At 38.2% G+C, this 20,716-nt stretch overlaps 3 protein-coding genes across 7 annotated transcripts in view; 1 reads left to right on the forward strand and 2 right to left on the reverse strand.

The window, feature by feature from the left end:
* The window catches only part of LOC134676171 (gastrula zinc finger protein XlCGF57.1-like), a 119,633-nt gene that overhangs the window by 52,031 nt on the left and 46,886 nt on the right, over window positions 1-20,716 (reverse strand). The window lies entirely within an intron of this gene.
* LOC134676173 (gastrula zinc finger protein XlCGF57.1-like) lies at window positions 506-13,075 on the forward strand. Of its 5 annotated transcripts, XM_063534486.1 has the most exons (6): window positions 7,666-7,800; window positions 8,705-9,114; window positions 10,313-10,448; window positions 10,755-10,814; window positions 11,414-11,470; window positions 11,547-13,075. In XM_063534486.1, the coding sequence occupies exons 2-6, from the start codon at window positions 8,986-8,988 to the stop codon at window positions 13,040-13,042; spliced, it is 1,878 nt and encodes a 625-aa protein (XP_063390556.1). In that variant the 5' UTR covers window positions 7,666-7,800; window positions 8,705-8,985; the 3' UTR covers window positions 13,043-13,075. The 5 variants fall into 5 exon arrangements, with proteins under 5 accessions (XP_063390555.1, XP_063390557.1, XP_063390554.1 ...); XM_063534485.1 differs by lacking the exons at window positions 7,666-7,800; window positions 8,705-9,114; window positions 10,313-10,448; window positions 10,755-10,814 and adding exons at window positions 506-1,077; window positions 1,314-1,449; window positions 2,097-2,156; XM_063534487.1 differs by lacking the exons at window positions 7,666-7,800; window positions 8,705-9,114; window positions 10,313-10,448; window positions 10,755-10,814 and adding exons at window positions 507-1,077; window positions 1,314-1,449; window positions 2,097-2,156 and having other exon boundaries at window positions 11,414-11,472; window positions 11,558-13,075.
* On the reverse strand, window positions 16,555-17,999 carry LOC134676189 (zinc finger protein OZF-like). Its single transcript, XM_063534518.1, has one exon. It carries the CDS (start codon window positions 17,886-17,888, stop codon window positions 16,839-16,841), a length of 1,050 nt encoding a protein of 349 aa, XP_063390588.1. The 5' UTR covers window positions 17,889-17,999; the 3' UTR covers window positions 16,555-16,838.

Below are 20,716 nucleotides of genomic sequence, written 5' to 3' on the forward strand. Positions count from 1 at the left end.
ATTAATATTGTCAATGGTCAATTGGTCAGGGCAATGAAATTAACTGAGGAATGTTGCTTATCGTGAATATCGTGGAAGATGAATGCCTGTTAAATTAATTCAAAGACTTACTTTAGGGTTTAGAGACGCCTCGAACAGCTGTCTCTGTGATTGAATTTTGCCCGTCGTGGCGTAGACACGCGTGCTCAGGCTGGCAATTGGAAAAATTGCTCTCGGGGTCCGTAGTTTAGTAGTTACTATCATAGTCTCGATACTCTCGATTAACTGCTATGGGTAAGTAATCAGTGGTAAAATAGCAGATAAGGTTCTCCCTGATACGTGAGACTCCAATGTCGCCATGTTGTCTACAATACAATACAACACCAATATAAAAATCGACATTTGATGGATGTAAACATACATTATGCTCTGTAATTAAAATTGACGTGCATTCCGAAAAAACTTACTTCCCTGACGACTTTACCTAACTTAGATAACCCCTGGAGCCATTAGAACTCAGATCCACTATAAAAATAAACAGATGTTGGCCCCTTGCACTCCCAGTGTTACGACCTGTGGATGTTTTAAGTTGTATTTGTTGGTAGTGTACAATTTTTTATTAGTTTTGTGTTCTTAAGTATGTCAGTATATTAAGTTGTTTTGTTTCTTTGTAGGTTGGTCAGATATTTTACTGAACACAACTGAACGCCATCTATTGCTGAACTACAAAATAATAGATATACTGGCCGAGTCTTATCCAACCTTGTCATTGGCATGACAGAGCCTTGATGGAGCCATAACATACAAAGATTGAATGAGTAGTGCAATTTCCATATTTTCCATTATATTTATATCAATTGTGATATATTGATTGATTGCAGCATTTTAGAAAACACATAATTGCATAAGTCGGTTTTACAGTATAAGTATATAAGTCAGTTGGACATTTACGAAACAGCTAATAAGACCATGGAGAAGTATTACTCTTGTAGCTGCTGTCTGGTGCGCCCTCCGGACAAAGGCCTCAAGACGCTATACAATCATCTTGGCAAAGCAGAGATATATTACGACATGCTGAGAGAATGCTTTGGTTTAAGTGTAAGTATATATAACCTTTTTCATATTGAAATCTTTATTTTACACTATATTTAACAGGCAGGATACTATGAATTATAACTTTCAGTATTTGTGACTGAAATGAGAAAAAACTTGATAGATTGGTATTGGTACCTGGCTTGTTAACTTTAATGTACAGAAGTGACCTTTTTCTAAAATATGTTAGACCTAATTATATGACAAATTGTAATGAACATTGTTTCTATTTTGTGTTCCAGCTAAGTTTAGGAAATGTGGAGTGTGGGATCTGCGAGGTGTGCGTGGGGCGGCTGCGGGACGCGAGCGACTTCAAGCAGCAAGTGCAGCGCGTGCAGGACGTGCTGCACAAGCGGCTCACGAGAGTGCTCCCTGCCAGTAAGCTATGTGAAGGCGTGTCTCCATATTGCGCGGCAAACTATCGAACATTGGCTCGCAAGGCAGCCGCGCGCAATGGATACCGCCCGGGTTGGCTTGCGAGCCAACTCGATCTGATCGTGTTAGCTCGCGAGCCAACCTGGTACCCATTGCGCGCGGCTGCCTCGCGAGCCAATGTTCGGTAGTTGGCCGCGCAATATGGAGACAGGCCTTGACATAATAATAATAATAAAGCCATTTATTCCGAACTAAATTAAATTACATTTTTTTTTCTTATAATATATCCCTCAGTTCGGTGTGCCGTAAGGCATAGGCCTCCTCCAACTGTCTCCATTGGGCTCTGTCTGCAGCAACCCTCATCCAGTATGGCCCCAGAGTCAGACGGATGTCATCTTTCCATCTTGTGATTGGATGTGCTTGCTTTCTTGACATACCAGATGTATATTATTTTATTAATTTATTTAATTTTATGGAATTTTATTTTTGAAATACCTAATTCAATACAAACTTGCTGTATTTTATTCTGTTTTTAATTGTTTTAAATACTCGTAACTTCATGAAGGCTGTCTGGCTGGCTTTAAACGATGAAATTCGAATTAATGTTAAACACGCTTACAATGACACATAATAACAACATTTTCTTTCAGCCGAGGGTGACAATATCAACGTCAAGTTAGAGAAACCTACTGGAGATGACGCCATTTCGCGTAAGTATTCTGTAGACATGTGGGTGAATTAAGGGCACTAATTTGGAAGCAGGGTCAATTATTTCTCAGACCTATATTTTTCGCTCCCTTGAAAACATACATATTATAAAAAATTTGAAATTAGAAAGCAGTGGTTGGAAATTAAATTTTTGTAAGGGAGAAAACTGTTGCGCTAAGGTTTCAAAGAGTTTTTAGATTTAATGAATACTTGTGGAAAAAATCGCTCCGAAAGACCAAAATAATGTATCTCGTCCTGTTCGTAAACTTGACTTATATTTTTGTCCACCTGAGTGTACAATACACCTGTTTCCGGCAGGCGGGATCAAGCAGGAGAGGCCCGAGGTGGAGGTGGCTGACAGCAATAACGTCTCAGGTGAGTAGCAAGAAAAAAAGTTTCTTATGAACACTCATTCCACTTCCTAATATGAATTATTATTGTTCCAGTTTCATTACGCGAAAGATCACCAGCGCCTTTTATTCAACCAGTTCCTTCCGCATCCCACAGCGTCTCGTGCGCACCAACTCCGAACGTTAGCAAGCGCAACTCCCATACGGGAGAGAAACCTTACGCGTGCAACATATGCGACAAAAGATTCGGACAGAAGGGCCATTTAAATGTTCATTACGCAAATCATATAGGAAAATTTAAATTCTCTTGCGAATTATGCAAAAGGGGATTCGTACAGAAACGTGAATATGTAACTCATATGCGGATACACACTGGTGAAAAACCATACGAATGTGATATTTGCAACAAGAAATTTAGACATAAAGGCCAATTAAACGTACATAAAAATACTCATGTGAAATATGATCAGAATCGCGTAGAGCCAGGGGAAATAACTACATGCAAGAAAGAGTCATCAGAAGAATCAGAAGGTCGAGGCCCCGCAAAATGTTTTACGTGTGATATATGCAAAAAACAATTTGTGGATAAACACTATTTAGACGCTCATTACAAATATCACTCTGGAGATTATCCGTTCACTTGCGATATTTGTACAAGGAAATTTAATACGCAGTTTGCTTTGAATACTCATAAAGTTGATCACTCGGGAGGGAGACCTTTTAAGTGTGAAAAATGTAATAAAGGGTACACAACAAAAGGTGCTTTAACTCTACATTTGAAAGTTCACACTGAAGACTATAAGTACGCATGTCATCTGTGTAGTAAACGATTCATAACAAAGGAGAATTTTAATGTACATATGCGCGTACACACGGGGGAAAAACCTTATACCTGTTTAACTTGTGAAACTAAGTTCCGCTATAGATATAGCTTGAAGAAACATTTATTTGAGAAACACAACCTAGTTGTGGACAAACAATTCAGTTGTGATACTTGTGGGAAACGATTTGCATTACAGGGGACTTTAGTAAAACATATTAACAAACACACTGAGAAGGAAACGGCAAATAAAAAGAAAGATCTAGCATTTATGTGTGAAATATGTAGCAAACGATTTTCGACTATAGGTATTCTAAATAATCATAGAGTTACACATAATGAAGAAAAACCTTTCGAGTGCGAAGTATGTCATAAAAAGTACCGAACGAAGACGAATTTACTGGACCACATGCAGGTGCACGAGGAAAAAAAACACTCTTGTGAAGTATGCGGCCAGCCATTCAGACATAAGTCTGCCTTGAATGTTCATATCCGACGGATGCACGAGGAAAACAGACCATATGTTTGCGATATTTGTAATAAGGCTTTTGTAGTTCTTGCTGAACTAAAAATTCATAATCGTATACACACTGGGGAGAAACCGTATGCTTGCGAAATATGTTGTAAGAAATTTCAACGCCCTGGTAGAGTTAAGTACCATCTTGTAAATGTCCACCACGAGAAACCTACGAGATTTGTTAAATTAAAAGAATTGAATAAATATGACTAAATTAAAATTAAAAGTAACTTGTTGTATAAAATATATTATGTTTATTATTTTAACTTTACTGTCCGAATCCGAATTTTAACCGTGATTGTGGTTACAAGCTGGAAAACCGTTTTGGGTACTACGTCGGTGGACAGTGTGAACGAACCATTAGCGAATGACGTAGTGAGTGTTGGGTGCAACCCATCATTTGACAATAATGCGATAAACGAGGGTAGTTTCTCGCTCCCCCTGCCGCCACCGTCGCCTGCGCCGAGTCATCGGGCGCGGATGGCTGCGGCCCGCAGTTTGCGCCGGTACGGAGTGAAACATGTCGAGCGTTTTTCGACTTAAAATACGTACAAGTGACCCGTTTTCAATATATATAATATGTCTGTGTCTCACGGAAGTATTAAACTTTACTGCACAATAAAAATAAGTACAAATGGCGAACTTAATGCCATAAGGCATTCTCTACCAGTCAACCATAGGGACAGAAACGAACGTGGGTACAGTGGGAAATATTTCAGAAGACAGCAACTGTTAATAATTTGGGACATTAAAAAAATACCAATCTTACATTATATATATATATATATATATATATGTAAGGTGATTTCTGGGTCGTGATCCAGAACCACTTTTTCTGACTCTGTAAATGATCCACATTATCATATGGTAGTATTTGATTAAAAGATAATTACTTTAATTATTCTTATTTTTCAAGTAAAATTAATGTTATACTAAGTAATTATGGTCACCCTATGACTTTTGACATACGCTGTATGGAAAGCGACAAGACGTCACATTGAGTAGGGTCACCAAATTGTATGCAAAAATGTTTTTTCATACTTATCATCTGGAAAATAATCATCATTATTGGTGATAAACAATAATTAACAACATCATTAGGCTCATCTTTGTATGATGTCTGGCTCTCTTGCTCCACGACCCCGAAATCACCCTGTATATATATATATATATATATATATATATATATATATATAATTACCTAATATTATTATGAATATTAGACGACTGGTTTAGTCTAGTGGACAGTGATGCTACCTATGAAGCCGATTGTCCCGGTTTCGAATCCCGGTAAGGGCATTTATTTGTGTGGTCACGGATATTTGTTCCTGAGTCATGGTTGTTTTCTACGTATTTAAGTACGTAAATATATATTATATCGTTGTCTGAGTACAGCCTTCTTGAGCTTAGTCAATATGTGTAAAAATGTCGTATAATATTTATTTATATGCATGGAGGGGTGGTTGGACATAAACTCACTAGCCCCCCATTCACACTCCTACCTTGTAGTCCGCCTCATTATGTAGGATTGTGTATGGGGGTCGCGGACTACCCCAAGTAGGATGTCTCTTGGGTCCTACAAATCCTGCCAGCCCCGCCCACCGCTGCAGTCCTCCGCGCAGGATTGTGTGTGGATTGTTCTACGTTGCGGACTGCTGTGTTTGACGTATGACAACAACGCGCGCTGTTGTCATACGTCAAACATTGCTGTTTGTGGGACCAAAAATGACCCAATCACTCCGACAAACAATAAGAATACTTAAGAAATATGACGCTCTCTGGCGAATTTTTAGCAGTTTCTTTTCCCACACTTTTTTAATTTTATCCAATAACAAGAAAATAGATAGCAGAAGGGCTATTTTCTATTTTTTCTAATTGCACGTAACATCAAGAGTAGGTAGACTTGTAAGAAACGAAGCAGTACTGAGGATGGACGGCAAAACAGTACCGTGTGGTGTGCAAAGAATATAATACTCACTAGGAGGTGGTGTGTGAGCTATTTCTTGCTCAATAAGTAGTCCTGCAAGGCGTACTACAATGTAAGGTGTGTGAGCTATATCCTACTCCGCAGTCCTGCGAGCCGGAATATAGGTACAATGTAGGAGTGTGAATGGGGGGCTTTTAGGCTGTACTACGTAGTGCACTCGGCGGGTGCATGTGAATTTGTGAAGCTTGCATTCAGAACACTGGATACAAGATGGCCTTTGCTGCTCTGGAAGTTAATAAAATATAGAAACAAATAAAAAGCCTTTTATTACGACTTATTTTTTAAATGGACGCCTTAGTTTTTTTGTACATAAGTTTCAATGTTTTGTTATCTGTATGTGGACCATTACCGAGAAACTATTGCGAAAGCTAGCCTGTTCTACTGGCAGTGGTTTTCTATATCAGAGGGCCTACCCATGATGCTAATCGTTTGCTTCGTAGCGAGTTATGTACCTAATCGGGGGGTAGAAACTACGTCCATCATCAGGGAGAACTTAATCTGCTATTTTACCACTGATTACTTACCCCGGCTACACACGTTAACGATAAACTGCTACAAGTCACTGACCCATCTACACAATAAAATTGTTTCTTAATTTTAATTTAATTGTGATAATACCAAATGTACCTAATAATAATTTATAGTACCTACTTATAGAATAAGAAAATGACATGTAATTTTTTTTATATTTTTATCAATAAATGATCTATCTATCTATCTATCGTAGCGATTAAACTGTGCAGTCCGGTTTGCGCAGTTTTATCTAATGACACACAATGCACAGTTTTAATCGCTACGATTTTGTAGTACGTGTGTAGCCGGGGTTACTCCTAGCAGCCAATGGAGATTGTTAGTAAATGGATAGTAACTACATAACAAGAAAAACAACAGTGAATCGGAAATTTCATCCAGAACAATTATTTAAGTGGCCGAACACTTGTATCAACGCCACGACGGGCAGAATTCAATCATAATATGGCTCCTCTACACGATGGACCAACGCCGGCCACTCCAAGGGACGCATTTATGCGTTAGAGGGAGCAAGTGATATTGCTATCTCATTCTATGTTATCCATAGATTAGTATATGTTATATGTTATCATATGGTTATCATTAAGTAGCTAACACACTATCGCACCGCACCAAGGTCATTGTGGGACGCACCCATAAGTAAGAGGGAGAAAGGGATATCGCTTTCTCCCTTTTACTTATGGGTGCGTCCCACAATGACCTTGGTGCGGTGCGGTAGTGTGTTAGCTACTTTATTGAACGCCAGAGACGCCATTATCATTTCAGTTCACTGACCTGAGGGCTTATCGCGAACCACGTTCGATGTGTTGCCTCCCTGTCACACTTACGTACAAATTTACACGTGCTACACCTGCTACACAAAGAGAATCGACCAAGTGACCATTGACAATGTTGATAAAATGTTTTTTTTTTTGGCAACATTTATTGCTGCAGAAGCCAAGTGCCAAGTGATTTTTGGTAGTGTTTTCCCTCTTTGCCTTTGTATTTTTATGTGCGTGATAAGGTAGGAAAGTACCTAGGCTAAAATTTAATTTCTTCGTATCTTTATCCGAACAGCCTCCTCCACACTAGTGCGCGAATCGCGGCGCGAAGCCGCGAACGCGAGTGTGGCGTCGATTTTCGCGGACTGCGAAATTGACTCCACTGTCGCGTTCGCGGCTTCGCCCGCGATTCACGCGCATAGTCTGGAGGGGGCTTTACATGAACTAAATCTTGGCGATATTTTGAACTTGGCTTGCAGCGCAGTAAAAATAGTTGCCAATAACAGTAAAAAACAAAATGTCAACTAATATTATCAATGGTCAGGTCAATGAATTTATATGGCGTTATGGTGTTTTATAGCGTGGAAGATAAATACCTGTTAAATCTCGGGGTCCGAGTATCATTACATTGTTGTGTTTAGTTTAGTAGTTACTATCATAGTCTCGATTAACTGCTATGGGTAAGTAATCAGTGGTAAAATAGCCGATAAGGTTCTCCCTGATTGGTGACTCCAATGTCGCCATGTTGTCTATGTCGACGGCCGATCGTACAGACCAGGCAGATCGTAATGTTCCTGTGTAATGTTTTGACGATGGTGACATTAAACCAATGTATAGGTAGGATAGATCGTTAAGTTGCTTTAGATGCCCGAAGGGAACGGGTCAAAGATTTTCACGTTTCACGATATGCCTAGGAATTTCACGATATGCCTGATCTTACGATCGGCCGCCGATATCTACACCAATGTAAAAATCTACAATTGATGGACGTAGACGTAGACATGCATTATGCTGTGCAAATTGATGTGCATTCCGAAAAAATTTACTCCCATGGTGATTTTACCTAACTTAGATAGCCCCTGTAGTTATTATAACTCAGATCGTATATACGACACCCACGGGACGAGATGGCGTGGTGCTATTCAGAAAAGAATAGCACCACCCCATCTCGTCCCGTGGGTGTCGTATAATGCCGGCTACATACGTAACGATAAATCGTTGCGATAAAACTGTGCAGTCCGACTGTGCAGATAAATCGAACCGTGTGTATGACAAATCGTTACGATAATCGTTACGTGAGTAGCCGGGGTAAGGCGAATAAGGGAAAACTGGCGACAGATATGCATATGAGTAAGGCTCGCCCGTATCCTTAGCGGGGTCCTTGCTCACAAGAGTTGTGCGCGCGACGCGCCACATCGAAAAAAAAAATGAGAGCCACTATTAAAATAACAGATGTTGGCCCCTTTGTTGTCCCAGTGTTCGACCTGTGGATGTTTTAGGTTGTATTTGTTGTAGTGTAATATTTTTTTACTAGTTTTGTGTTCTAAATTATGTAAGTATATTAATTGTTTTGTTTGTTTGTAGGTTGGTCAGATATTCTACTGAACACCATCTATTACTGAACTACAAAATAATAGATATACTGGCCGAGTCTTATCCAACCTTGTCATTGGCATGACAAAGCCTTGATGCAGCCATAACACACAAAGATTGTTTGAGTAGTGCTCAGCAATTTCCATATTTTCAATTGATATATTGATTAATTGATTGTTTGCAGCATTTTAGAAAACACATAATTGCATAAGTCGTTTTTACAATACTATATAAGTCAGTTGGGCATTTACGCAATCCCTGCTAAAAGGACCATGGAGGAGTATTACTCATGTAGCTGCTGTCTGGTGCGCCCTCCGGACAAAGGCCTCAAGACTCTATACAATCATCTCGGCAAAGCAGAGATTTATTACGACATGCTGAGGGAATGCTTTGGTTTAAGTGTAAGTATTACTATTATTATATAAGCTTTATTTAGAATTGACTATTCTTTTGTTATATTCTCATGATGTGTGATCCCTTAAGGGTAAAAGCCTCCTCCATCTTTTTAACAAGCTTTTATTAGGTCGACCTGTATGTAACTAGCTATATAATGGAATCTAAGCTAACTAATTTAACCATCTTCTAACGATCGTAGCATCATGAAAATTGGCAACTATATGTAGTTAAGTTAGTTTTACTCATTCTTAGATTCATTTTAGTTTACAATTTATATGTTTAATCTATTGTAATCTAAATGTTTATAATAAAACTTTTAACCCCGTTCTGATGACAATACAATAATGTGGTACTGTCGAACTTATCTGATGATGGAGACAGTAGGTGGGCATAGGAACTCTCGACCTGTATGTAACTAACTATGTAACGGAATCTAAGGTAACTAATTTAACCATCTTCCAAGGATCGTAGTGTCATGAAAATTGGCAGCTGTATGTAGTTCTGATGACAATACAATAATATGGTACTGTGGAACTGATCTGATGATGGAGACAGGAGGTGGCCGTAGGAACTCTGTGATGAAACAATTGTCTGTCGTAAGAAAAGTACAGTCAGCGATAAAAGCTTGTACCAAAAATGAAATTTTGACAAGAACTTGTTCCATTTCTCTTTGTCTGGAGCTTTATTCTCCCAAGTCTTTCCTGCAATTGCTGTGATGTTGTCAACCCATATTTTTCGTTGTTTTCCTGAGTTTCGTTTCCCCAGTGGGCCTTTTGATTTGGTTATTCGAACAGTCCACCTTTTGTCTTTGTGTCTAGCCAAATGTCCAGCCCACCTCCATTTTTGTCTTAAACTAAACTGTAGTGCGTCTGTCAGTTTTGTTTTCATCCGGATATCTGTGTTTCTTACTTTGTCTATTCTTCTAAGTTTCAATAGGCTGCTTTCCATTGCATGTTGGCAAGCTAAAAATTTTTCTTTAACTATCTCGATAACCTTAATCATATTGAAATCTTTATTTTATTTATCAGGCGGGATACTACAAATTATAACTTTCAGTATTTGTAACTGAAATAAAAAAAAACTTGATAGATATTGGTACCTGGCTTGTTAACTTTAATGTACAGAAGTGACCTTTTTCTAAAATATGTTAGACCTAATTATACGACAAATTCTAATGAACATTGTTTCTATTTTGTGTTCCAGCTAAATTTAGTTAATGAGGAGTGCGGGATCTGCGAGGTGTGCGTGGGGCGACTGCGGGACGCGAGCGACTTCAAGCTGCAAGTGCAGCGCGTGCAGGACGTGCTGCACAAGCGGCTCACCGGAGCACTCCCTGCCAGTAAGCTATATGACATATCAGATATATATTGTAACTTCATGAAGGCTGTCTGTTTCTTTAAACCAGCGGTCGGCAACCAGCGGCCCGCGGGCCGCATGCGAGCTTCCCTGGCTATTGTCTGTAATATTGACAAATGACAATGTCTGAAAAAGTCATAAATATTAACAAAGTGCGGCCCGCGTCCACTTCGTTAACTGCTATGTGCCCCTTGGCCGCTAAAAGGATGCCGACCGCTGCTTTAAACGATGAAATTCGAATTAATGTTAAAAATGCTTACAGTGATATAATAACAACATTTTCTTTCAGTTGAGGGTGACAATTTCAACATCAAGTTAGAGAAACCTACTGGAGATGACGATATTTTGCGTAAGTATTCTATAGACATGTGGGTGAATCAAGGGCATTAATTTGGAAGCAATTTCAATTAGTCATCAGACATTCGCTCCCTTGAAAGCTTATATTACAACAAAATCACAAATAGAGACAAAATTAGATAGCAGTGGTTGGAGATTAATATTTTGTAAGGGAGAAAACTGTCGCGCTAAGGTTGCAAAGAGTTTTTAGATTTAATGAGAACTTGTGGAAAAAATCGCCCCGAAAGCAGGGGTGCGAAACTCCTGAGATCGGTCAAACTCGGTTCCGCTTGGCTCAGCATTGCTCCGAGCAATTATTAGGGTTGGCACCACTTGACTTCCTTCTGCGTGCACGACCACAGATAAGATAATCACTTGAATTTTGACAACCCTAAATAGCCGAAAGGGATAGTGTCATATATTAGAAAGGGATAGCATGATTCGACCCTGAACCGCTGTCAAACTTCGGTTTTGTAGGAAGTTTCCTTTCTGTACGGTAGTACTATTATTTATTCTGTGCCGAAAGACCAAAATAATATATCCCGTCCTGTTCGTAAACTTGACTTATATTTTTGTCCACCTAAGTGTACAATTTACATCTGTTTCCGGCAGGCGGGATCAAGCAGGAGAAGCTGGAGGTGGAGGTGGCTGACAGCAACTTCGTCTCAGGTGTGTAGCAAGACAAAAAAGTTTCTTATACATATACATTCATTCCACTTCCTAATCTGAATTATTATTGTTCCAGTTACATTAGAGTCATTACACGAAAGTTCGCCAGCGCCTTTTGCTCAACCAGTTCCTTCCGCTTCTCACAGCGTCTCGTGCGCACCCACTCCAAACGTTACCAGGCGCCGCTTCCACCATGGAGACAAACCTTACGCGTGCAACATATGCAACAAAAGATTCGTACAGAAGGGCCATTTAAATGTTCATTACGCAAACCATATAGGAAAATTCAAATTCTCTTGCGAATTATGCAAAAGGGGATTCGTACAGAAATGTGATTATGTAATTCATATGCGGATACACACTGGTGAAAAACCATACGAATGTGATATTTGCAACAAGAAATATAGACATAAAGGCCAATTAAACCAACATAAAAATACTCATGTGAAATATGATCAGAATCGCGTAGAGCCAGGAGAAATAACTACATGCAAGAAAGAGTCGTCAGAAGAATTAGAAGATCGAGGACCCGCAAAATGTTTTACGTGTGATATATGCAAAAAGCAATTTGTTGATAAAACCTATTTAGACGCCCATTCCAAACATCACTCTGGAGATTATCCGTTCACTTGCGACATTTGTACAAGGAAATTTAATACGCAGTTTGCTTTGAAAACTCATAAAGTTGATCATTTGGGAGGGAGACCTTTTAAGTGTGAAAAATGTAATAAACGGTACACAACGAAAAGTACTTTAGCTCTACATTTGAAAGTTCACAATGAAGATTATAAGCACGCATGTCATCTGTGTAGTAAACGATTCATAACAAAGGAGACTTTAAATGTACATATGCTCGTACACACGGGGGAAAGGCCTTATGCCTGTGTAACTTGTGGAACTAAGTTCCGGTATAGAAAAAGCTTGAAGAAACATTTATTTGAGAAACACAACCAAGTTACGGACAAACAATTCTGTTGTGATACTTGTGGGAAACGATTTGCATTACAGGAGATTTTAGTAAAACATATGAAGAAACACGAAGTCCAGACTGAGAAGGAAAGGATGAAGAAGGAAAAGGAGAAGAAGAAGGACCCCGCTGATAAAAAGAAAGAACTAGCATTTATGTGTGAAGTATGTAGCAAGCGATTTACGACTATAGGTATTTTAAATAATCATAGAGTTACACATAATGAAGAAAAACCTTTCGAGTGCGACGTATGTCATAAAAAATACCGAAAGAAGGGAAATTTACAGGACCACATGCAGGTGCACGAGGAAAAAAAACACTCGTGTGAAGTATGCGGCCAGCCATTCAGACATAAGTCTGCCTTGAATGTTCATATCCGACGGATGCACGAGGAAAACAGACCACATGTTTGCGATATTTGTAATAAGGCTTTTGTAGTTCTTGCTGAACTTAAAGTTCATAATCGTATACACACTGGGGAGAAACCGTTTGCTTGCGAAATATGTTGGAAGAAATTTGAGCGCCCTGGTAGAGTTAAGAAACATCTTGTAAATGTCCACCACGAGAAACCTACGAGATTTGTTAAGTTAAAAGAATTGTATTAAATTGAGTAAATTAAAAGTGACTTGTTCTATAAATGATATTATGTTTATTATTTAAACTTTACTGCACAATAAAAGTAAGTACAAATGGCGGACTTAATGCCTTAATAGAACAGAATAGTTTATTTGTGTAAAAAAGGGTATAAATTGATGTTACATAATATTGTTTCCAATCCTTAATTTACCATAATACATGGCGTATAAATATTCTTAAATTACTATCTAATATTAAACTTCCATTAAAATGACACGTTGAAAAATAATAAAAAATACAATTAATAATAATGACGAAGCCTGTTGCGGATATCATCATTGGTTTGTGTTGGACGAAGTATGTTGCGGATTTGTATTTGTGGCCACCTGACGAAACCTGCGTTGTGGATAACCTAACTGAAAATTTGATCATATCTATAAAATAGATGTTAAATAAAGATTTTTTTGACAATTAATAATAAAATCATAAATTGTCAATATCATTTAACACGTTGATGTTGATTTAGGGCAAAACAGAAACGAACGTGGGTACAGTGGCGAACATTTCAGAAGACAGCAATTATTAATAATTTGGGACAATAAAAACATTATTCACAATGTTACACATACATAACTAGTATTACAATCTACATAGGTATATAGTCATAATGCTATTAAATAAATCATATACATATCAATATATATACAATCAATATTTATTTCAGTTCAGTGTCAGTATAGGTAGTGTATATTATTAGAAATTCGATGATTCAAATTTCAATAAATACTGTATTTACAATACCAATTTTACATACATATAATTATGCATATTAGACGACCGGTCTAGCTTAGTGGTTAGTGACCCTGCCTATGAAGCCGATGGTCCCAGGGGGCCGATTTTTGAATTTCGATCGTTCGATTTCGTCACTCGAAAATCGGTGGAAAACGGCGAAATGCTAATTTTTGAAATACGAGCGATAGAAATTGGGAATCTAGTGGTATTGACCACTCGTTTTCAATTCTATTAGTAAAATTTAAATGCCTAGTAGTGGAGATATTATTGAACGAAATACACGAAATCGAGCGGTCGAATTTCAAAAATCGGGGCGCAGGTTCGAATCCCGTCCGGCATTTATTTGTGTGATGAACACAGATATTTGTTCCTGAGTCATGGTTGTTTTCTACGTATTTGAGTACGTATATATTATATCTGGGGGCACGGGAGTGCCCCCGCCAAGTCGAGCAAAACAAAGACGCACGGCCGTACCATCCTTTTCCCGAAACGATTCAGGCGATTTTCGACGTCCTTTAATTTTGTGCTGGCTAAAGCAAGAACCCTGAATTTTGACATATAGGGCTTAACATGCTTTAGATATATTCTCATAATTTGAACTAGTAGTTTAAGAATTATTGTACGTCAAAGTAAGGAACTTTGTAAGTCAAAGTAAGGAAGTTTCGACACTGACACACTCACTCACGTACGATCATCATAATTCTAAGGTGCTTCTAGCATACCCACAAGCTTCAAATTTTAAACATAAGTAGTTTTCAGCTTATCAAGCCATAGAAAACCTAAAAATATTGCATTATCAGTCACGTTTTAAAGATATATGAACTGCATAAGTAAGTTTGTAGTCCCATATAAATATATGGTATTACAAAGTTACAGTTGCAGTTCCAACAAATAGTAGGTAAAGGTCTGTGATGTACGATGTGTTGTTATTGAATATTTTGTGATTTTCTAAGTTTTTCAGATAATTCGGAATGTAATTATAAATTTTGAATCAAAATTTTTGATACACATAAAATGAGGGCTAGATTTTGACAAGGTCAAGGTTTAATGAGGAAAAAGGCAATTCTAGTTTGTGTGAATTTCGGTTGTTTCTTCTATGGTCTATTATTCCCCATTCGCACGACAGCTTTTTCAACGCGCGTTAAAAAAGCGCTTGAATCTGTCCGCACTCTAAATTCGATTTAACGACCAAGGCTTAAAGTCGGAAATCCAACAACGCTTGATAAAAAGCGAAAAGCGCCACCGCTGTCGTGTGAATATTTAATATACATGTATCCATTTGTGTCATTCAAACGCTTTTCTACGCGCGTTGTAAAAGCGTTGGACGAAATAGTCAAATATGGTTTCGTATCGTCGTATGTTATGTTCGTTTCTTACGGTCTCGTTTTGTGGGGAAATAGTTGTGATGTTGAGACAATTTTCATATAGCAAAAACAATACATTAGAATACTGGTAAATATTGATCAACATTTCTGTAGACCTCATTTTATTGTTGCTCGGTTATTCCCACTAGTTACCACCAAGTTGGCATCATCGGTTGCATGAAATAATTGCTCTAAACTCGGTCTAGAGAATTCCTAGTCTATGACATATACCTACACTATGTCATTAACGTATAATATCTAAGGACGGGCTAATGGGGCACTAAAAATGGTACTAGTTCAGCGGTGTTATATACTCACGAATTTCAGCCAATCGTGCAGTAACCGTGCAACTAGCTGCAACCAATAGCGCGCGTAATGCAAACTCATCAATCAATCGCGCGCGTGATGCAAACTCATCAACCAATCGCGTTGTAGCGGTTTCACACCGCTGTACTGGCCCCTGTCATGCCTCATTATTATTGCCCGTAAAGCCAGTCCCTAGATCTATGTAAATGTGTACGTTTTATTTAATTTAGTGAAAGATTAAGTGAAATAAAAGCTTCTAAAATCTAGCGAGCAATCCACTAATTTACAGCATTTACAAGTAGGTATGCGGCAATTTTAATCTCACTACTTTCTTCAAATTAGTATGGAGGCCCATCCGTAGTATAAACTTTCTATCATATTCTTTATAGTACATTTATGTTTATTTCATATATTTCGATTTAGTAAAAGTGGTATAACAGACAAAATATAATTATGTGTTTTATAATTAGAAAATATTCCACGGCCTGTGAAATGCGACATGCAACGTTCACACCACTTGTAACATCTGTTGACAGCGTCCATGCACCCCAAATGTCCTCCTTTATAAAACATGGCAGAAACCATCACCAACCACCTCAACAGTGGAACCTTTCTCTAAGGAGGCAGGATCACTATCGCCGTTATACGCGCCACCAGCATGTGCATCCGAGGCACACGCCACCGGTTTAAGTCCACCGCCAGGTTCCACACACCGACTGAAACCCCTTTTCTACCCTACCTACATATGTCTTACCTAACACTTTGCCTATGTATTACTTATGATTGTTGTAATAAATATTTGGTTTTTTAATTTAGTACCTTTGTCATTCTATTAAGGGATCCTTTTCTAATTAGATTTTGTTTGCACACTGAAGTGTAGCAAACGTGTTTGATGCACTGTTTTGTAATTAATCTTTACTATTAATTCCTTGCTCCGTTAACAATGGAAGGGACTCGAGGAGGCTTTAGTACCCAATAGGGATCAGTGAAATTAAAAACAATATGAACACATAAAATAAACTAAAATTATATTTATCAAAAACACTACATTGTAAAATGTACAAAAGTTCACTGGAATAAATAAAACTGTAATAATAATAATGTGTGGTTGGATCAAGGGTCAGATGTAGAAGGCGGTAATTTTTGACACGGCGCGTATAGTACGTCGGTCCCTCACTCTGCGGCTCTGACCACCACGGCGGCACCCTAGGTTAGGTTTTTTTTATAATGTTTACATGTATTTTTTATCGTTTTGTAAGTGTTTTTAGATTTTACTTTTATATTCATATTATAAATCACTTAGCCTAAGAGTTCAAATAAATAAAGAAATAATAATAAATTCCTTTAGTTAATTTCCTTTCACTCACTCGGTCACGGGTATCTTTTCAGAATGAATATGTTTATGTTTCTCTAAAATATAATTCTGAGCAAATTGCGCGCCACATTTTGCACAAATAAATGGTTTTTTTTTAGTGTGAGTTCTTACATGAGCTTCTAACTGATGCTTGTGTGTGAATTTCTTGTTACATTCATTACAACTGTGAGATTTTTCTGCGTGATTTTTTCCATGTTGACATAAATTATATTTTCGTTTAAATTGCTTACCACACTTGTCACAGGTGTATGGTCTGTCTCCTTTGTGCGTTATTTTATGGAAATCTAATAGATCTTTTCTTTTAAATCTCTTGTCACATTCTTCGCAGCCGTACGGTTTCTCTCCGACGTGCTTATTTTTATGTTTATTTAAAAGTATTATTTGAGGAAATTTCTCGTCGCAAAAGTTGCAGCTGTAAATATCACCTCGAGCATGCATTTTTTTATGATTAGTTAAAGAGTTTTTATATCCAAATAATTTATCACATTCATCACACTTATATAATTTCTCACCTGTGTGCAGAACCCTTTTGTGTGCAGTTAAAGTGTTGCTTTGTGTAAAATGTTTGCCGCATTGATCACAGCTATATTTTTTGACACCGGTGTGAATATTTTTATGTTTGTTTAAACTATTTTTATATTTGAATTGTTTGTTACATTTTTCACAGTTGTATCGTTTTTCACCAGTGTGAACAGTTTGGTGTAAATTTAAATATTCAACAAGTGCAAATTTCTTATCACATACCTTACATTTGTATGGTTTGTCACCAGTGTGAAGTCTTTGATGTTTCTTTAAGCACGCCTTGTTTGCAAGAATTTTGTTGCAAACTTTACACACGTCATTTATCTTCATATGTACGTCAAAAATATGTCTTATTAAAACTGATTTCAGCCTGAATTTCATATTACACATATCGCAAATGTATAGTTCCATGTGAGTGTATTCATGTTGTTTGCGGAGAGATTTGTTTGAGAACTTTTGTGGACAGATTCTGCATGAATACACTGCATCAGTGTCTGTGTTATTTATATGTCCCATTAAGGTAGGCTGGTGTGTGTGGGCTTGATGGCGGGTGGCGACGGGCAACTTTACACTCGTCGCTGGAGTGGGCCCGTGTGACGTCACGGAAGTCGCCCGCGCGGGCGCTGAGACGTGGCGACGCTCGAGCTCGGCTCGGCTCGCGCGGGCGGCAGGCTGCGCTGGCTGAAGCTCAACAGCTGCGGCTGGACACAAAAACAAAATATATGATGATGATGATTCGGAAAATTGCGGGGCACTTTTGGATAAGACTAGCCCAGGACCGGGATAAGTGGCGTACACGAAGAGGCCTATGCTCAGCAGCGGGCGACTGAAGGCTAGAATGATGATGATGATTTTATTTATAGTTTGTATCTTTAGGTATTTAAATAAAAGTAAACAATTTGTAGATTTTCGGGTAGCTATAACATTTATTGGGTAACTAACGAAATTACAAAACCGCCTGGTTCAGTCACTGAACGACCTGACTTTAACCTACATTATTTGATCGTGTAATGTTTTCATCTTCCCTCAACTGGCTTAAGGAGCCAATTGAGGGTAGATTTTTTTTGCTTTTATTTAAATACCTAAAGATACAGAGTGTAGTTGTACATCAGTCACCTGTAATAATGTGTTACTCTTCGGAGGCTGCAAAAAGTATGTGACAAGCTCTTATGGCTCTACAAGTAACTTCTATAAACACGGACAGTTAGGATAAACTTACATGACGCATCAGGCAGCTGCTCATCTCCCACGGCATCACACGGCTCTGATTTTACAACTAAAACAAATATATTAACATTTATTATGATATAATACTTTAAGTTTAAACTCTCGCGTTTTGTATAGTAGATTTGTAACTGGCCCCGAACTGCTAATAATTTGCAGTGGCGGCGCGTCAAACATATCCATAGGCAAGCCGGGGTTAATTTGGCTTACTTACATATTTACTTGCAAGCATGCAATATTTACAAAAAGTTATTTATAAGTACAAAAACAAACTAACAATCACATTTTATCTTTCCATCCAGTTTCACGGGTAGCAAGATATCACTCATATCTAAATCTGACACACTGGAGTAAGGCCTGAGTTACACTTGTAAGTTTTACTTACGTAAGACAAAGCTATTTGTTAGAATGAGATAACGATATTCATCTCTCATTCTGTAGTATAGCCGTGTCCCTACTTACGTAAGTAAAACTTACAAGTGTAACTCAGGCCTAACTACAAAAAATCTCTTGTGCTCCTCTACTATAACTAAGTAATAACATTTGGTGATTTTTGGTGAATTTTAGCTACAAATAAATTGTCTATATAAGTTTTTTTTTAATGGGATAGGTTTTTTTTGAAGTAAATATAAACAGTAAAGTATGTTCTTGGTCCAGATGTTTCATGATGAGGGAGAGGGTGTCTCTAACTCAATATACCTTTCCGTGAAACACGACAATCGAAAGTTCGGTTTCTGCCACACTGGGAGCGTTCAAGTATTACGTAACGCAATTTTTGGACATTTTTGACCCCCCTCCCCCCCATGTAACGCGCCGTAACGTTTTTCTGTACCCCCCTCCCCCTAGTAAAACGTTACGTAACCACCAAGTGACCATTTTTTGACCTAAAGGCCACAATTAGGTATGTGGCGTAAAGTACCGGAAAGTCACTAAAATACCTTTGTTATTGTTTTAATCCGTTCTGAAGGGTTAAAATACAATGTTACGTAACGCGTAGTTCAAACCCCCTTTCCCGCCCCTGTAACGCATCGTAACGTTTTACAAGACCCCCCCCCCCCCAAATTCGTTACGTAATACTTGAACGCTCCCTCTATCACTCTTGCTTGTTCGATTCGATGGAGAGGCAGATAACGGAATTTCGATTTTCTCGTTTCGCGGTAGGCCACCAGTAAACAAACCGCCCTGAAACCCTAATGCATCAATGTCATAGCAAAAACTTGTCAAAAAATCGGACAAGTGCGAGTCGGACTCGCCCACCGCGGATTTACTTTTTAGTATTTGTTGTTATAGCGGCAACAGAAATACATCATCTGTGAAAATTTCAACTAGCTATCACGGTTCGTGAGATACAGCCTGGTGACAGACGGACGGACGGACGGATAACGGAGTCTTAGTAATAGGCTCCCGTTTTACCCTGTGGGTACGGAACCCCAAAAAACTGTTTAAGGCCCACTACGTATAAGTTACTCTGTGGTTTACTAAACAAATTAGTGCTGCACTCTGGCGGCAGACATTGCAGTAATACTCCCTATTATTTTAAAACAATTTTGTAGCATAAAGATTTGTATAGACGGAGTAGACTATTGTATTTACTGAACTTAACATTCATTCAATTAATAGTGTGTACTTACGTAACAGATGTTCGTCCCGCGGCTCATCTTTACACGGCGGACCCAGGGGCTCCTCGTCTGAAGCTGAACACAGTAATACACACACTGAACTGACGTTGTTTACGAGAGTTTTTTGATACAAATACGAATGGTTTTTTCGCAGTAATATGGTTACATAGTATGGTGGTCTTAAGTACGTACAAAATTGTTCTACATATTACGCCTTTTCTGGCGTGCGAATATCAAATGAAAAACTTAAAATTAAAGGACTAAATCGCTAAATCATACAACTAACTTAACTAGTATATTACAGAGTCTTCTTTGTAAGCAAAGAACTCGTTTATTGAGTAAAATACTCTATGAGTAAGCCATTGGTGGATGATTTATACCTTTTCGTTTTTATTTACCCTCCTCCTCATTTTCATTTACCCTCCTCATTTGCATTTAGCCTCCTCCTCATTTTTATTTACCCTTCTCCTCATTTTAGGGTCGCAACCCCTACTAATATTA

Source organism: Cydia fagiglandana, chromosome 24 (genome assembly GCF_963556715.1).
Source record: "Cydia fagiglandana chromosome 24, ilCydFagi1.1, whole genome shotgun sequence".
In the NCBI taxonomy this organism is placed as follows: domain Eukaryota; kingdom Metazoa; phylum Arthropoda; class Insecta; order Lepidoptera; family Tortricidae; genus Cydia; species Cydia fagiglandana.

Coding starts and splice junctions, on each gene's coding strand:
- LOC134676173 (XM_063534485.1), top strand. CDS start 949: ATGGAGAAGTATTACTCTTGTAGCTGCTGTCTGGTGCGCCCTCCGGAC. Junction 1,450..2,096: donor CACGAGAGTGCTCCCTGCCA/GTAAGCTATGTG, acceptor ATTTTCTTTCAG/CCGAGGGTGACAATATCAAC. Junction 11,471..11,546: donor TGACAGCAACTTCGTCTCAG/GTGTGTAGCAAG, acceptor TTATTGTTCCAG/TTACATTAGAGTCATTACAC.
- LOC134676189 (XM_063534518.1), bottom strand. CDS start 17,888: ATGGGACATATAAATAACACAGACACTGATGCAGTGTATTCATGCAGA.